This window comes from Solanum tuberosum, unplaced genomic scaffold (assembly GCF_000226075.1).
Source record: "Solanum tuberosum cultivar DM 1-3 516 R44 unplaced genomic scaffold, SolTub_3.0 scf00121, whole genome shotgun sequence".
Classification (NCBI taxonomy): domain Eukaryota; kingdom Viridiplantae; phylum Streptophyta; class Magnoliopsida; order Solanales; family Solanaceae; genus Solanum; species Solanum tuberosum.
The window spans coordinates 911,366-914,255 of record NW_006239046.1 but is presented as its reverse complement, the minus strand read 5'-3'; the positions used below and the strand labels follow the sequence as shown (position 1 = coordinate 914,255).

Sequence of the window (2,890 nt, the reverse complement as noted above, 5' to 3'; positions counted from 1 at the left end):
ATCTTGATAGTACATGCGAGCTCACCTAAGTAGTTTCTACTCTTATATGTTGACTTAACATCGTAAGAAAATGAGCTCAATGTTGTATGTGTATTTATATGGATTAGGTCATCTTCATTCATGTCTAGGTTTAAGGATATGAAATATTTTCCCTAAGATATGGTTACACCTAATTAAAGAATGCACTTTGACCCTAAATAAGAATGCTAATTTTTCTAGTGTATGACGATATTTGTCTGTTATTAGTCATTCATGGATCATTAATTAATTCTCTATTGTAATGGAAACTCATATCAAATTTTCTACTAATCTTTTTTATCAGGCTCGTCCACCTCTAGTATGTGAAGGTTTTAAAAACCTGTTTAAGCTAACTAACACAAAGGGAAATCAAAGACTGCGCCAAAAACAAAAAAGATGAGAGAGAGAGAAAACAATGGAAGCAGAAGAAGTAGAATATTATTAATACTTCAGATTAGATATATAGGAGCCTAGAATGAAAAGTAAAAATAATAATAACACACGATCAGCAGTTCACTTAACAACTACCTAAAAAATAGGAAAGCATGACTAACAACTAATTGACTAAGTCTTAGTTAAAACATAGGCAGTAAAATTAAATTTACTGCAGTTCAAAAGAAGATTCCTAACACTCCTCCTTGCTTTGGATACTGCAAACTCCAATTTTCTGTCTAAGAAGCTCGAATTTGCTGATCGGTGAAGGCTTAGTAAACAGATCTGCTAGCTGGTTTACAGACTTGCAGTAAACTAGAGTCACTTCTCCCCTTTGCTGCACTTCTCTCAGGAAATAGAACTTGATGTTGAATTGCTTGGTCTTCTTGTCAAACACCGGATTGTTTGAGATTGCAATAGCTAATGTAAATCATACATGATCTTTCTAAGCCACAAGACTTGGTTTACTGCTCTGTTGCTGCTATGAATTCAGCTTCTGCAGTTGATTGTGCAACAATTTCCTGTTTCTTAGATGACCATGAGAATATTCCTGAACCTAGGTTGAAACAATGGCCAGAGGTACTTCTCATATCATCTGCGGATCCAGCCCAATCACTATCTGAGAATCCAAGTAACTTGACGCTTGGACACTTCTCAAACTTTACACCATAGTCAATAGTACCTTTGATATATCTTAATATTCTTTTTGCTGCTCTTAAATGCATTTCACTTGCACAGTGCATAAAACGAGATAAGAGACTTACAACAAATAAATATCAGGCCTTGTTGCAGTGAGATACATTAAGCATCCAATCAAGCTTCTATAATAACCTTCATCAACTTTGTCGGCTCCATCTTCTTTACACAGCTTCTCTTTTTGATTCATCGGCTTGCTCATCGACTTGCATTCCTCCATTTGAAATTTCTTCAGAATTTCCTTTGCGTATTTCTTCTGGCAAATGAACACTTCACTTTTGCTTGGCTTGATCTCCATTCCAAGAAAATAGGTCATAAGACCAAGATCTGTCATTTCAAAAACTTACATCATTTCTTCTTTAAACTCCTCAACCAGCCTTGTATTATGTCATGTTACCAGAAGATCATCAACATAAAGCGACATAATAAGTATATCAGTGTCTTTAGGTTTTACATACAAAGTGGATTTAGATAAGATTTTTTCAAAGCCCAAGCTTAACAGATGATCATCTATCCTACTATACCAAGCTCTTGGTGCTTGCTTTAGGCCATACAGAGCCTTTTTTAGTCAGATAGACTTTGTTTTCATCACCATGTTTCACAAATCCTGATGGTTGCTCGACATATATTTCCTCCTCCAGTATGCCATTTAAGAAGGGTTTGATTTTGACATCAAGTTTGGAACACCTTCCATTCCATTTGTGCTGCTATTGCCAGTAGCAATCTGATTGTGTCTAATCTTGCAACAGGAGAAAAAGTGTCAGAGTAATCAACTACCATAAATTTGTGCGTACCCTTTAACTAAAAGCCTCGCCCTGTATTTGTTGATGGAACTATCTGCATTTAACTTTGTTCTGAAGACCCATCTCACACCAATGACTTTTCTATCTTCAGGTTTGTCGACCAACACTTATTTTTCTCAATCATGAAGATCTCCTCCTCCATTGATTTCTTCCATTTTGGATCTTGAAAAGCTTCTACGGGACCAGCAGGTTCATAGATGGCGACATTACACCTCTGATAGATATCTGACAACAATCTTCTCCCCTTGACTGGGTGATCATCTTCTAGTTCTTGCTGCCACTGTTCTGTTTTTTGCTCTTCAGGAGGGCTGATGTTTCCTTCTAGAGAGCGTTATCCTAAATTTTGAGAATTCTTCCGGTCCCACTGTTCATTCTCACTAAAATGAACATCTCTTGTAATTGTCATCTTTCCTGTTTGAGGATGATAGACCTTGTAGGCTTTAGAAACTCCACTGTAACCCACATGGATGCCTATGATTGCCTTCTTGTCAAGTTTGTCACGTTTAACCTGAGGAACATGAACAAAACAGACACAACAAAACACTTTTAGAAAACTTAGTGAGGGCTTAAACCCATACCAAGCTTCAAATGGTGTTTTATCCTTCAAAGCTTTCGTTGGAAGTCGATTCTGCATAAAAACTTCGGTATTTGCTTCCTCTGCCCAAAATATCTTAGGCAACTCCTTCTTATGCAACATACATCTGGCCATCTCCATTATCCATCTATTTCTTCTTTCACTAACACCATTTTGTTCTGATGTGTATGGTGTTGTAAGCTGATGCACAATGCCGGCCTCCTCACAAAATGAATCAAATTTCGTTGAAGTTTATTCCTTCTCATTATCAGACCTCAAAGCGTGAATCTTACAATTACTTTGATTTTCCGCCAATTTCTTGAATCTCCAGAATACACCAGCAACTTCTGACTTGAATTTCAAGAAA

General features: G+C 36.8%; 1 protein-coding gene across 1 annotated transcript; it reads right to left on the bottom strand.

The window, feature by feature from the left end:
* Positions 1 to 914: 914 nt before the first annotated feature.
* On the bottom strand, positions 915 to 1,480 carry LOC107061174 (uncharacterized mitochondrial protein AtMg00810-like). Its single transcript, XM_015310009.1, has 2 exons — positions 1,215 to 1,480; positions 915 to 1,164 (listed from the first exon to the last, which is right to left on the bottom strand). Exons 1-2 carry the CDS (start codon positions 1,478 to 1,480, stop codon positions 915 to 917), a joined length of 516 nt encoding a protein of 171 aa, XP_015165495.1.
* Positions 1,481 to 2,890: the final 1,410 nt, after the last annotated feature.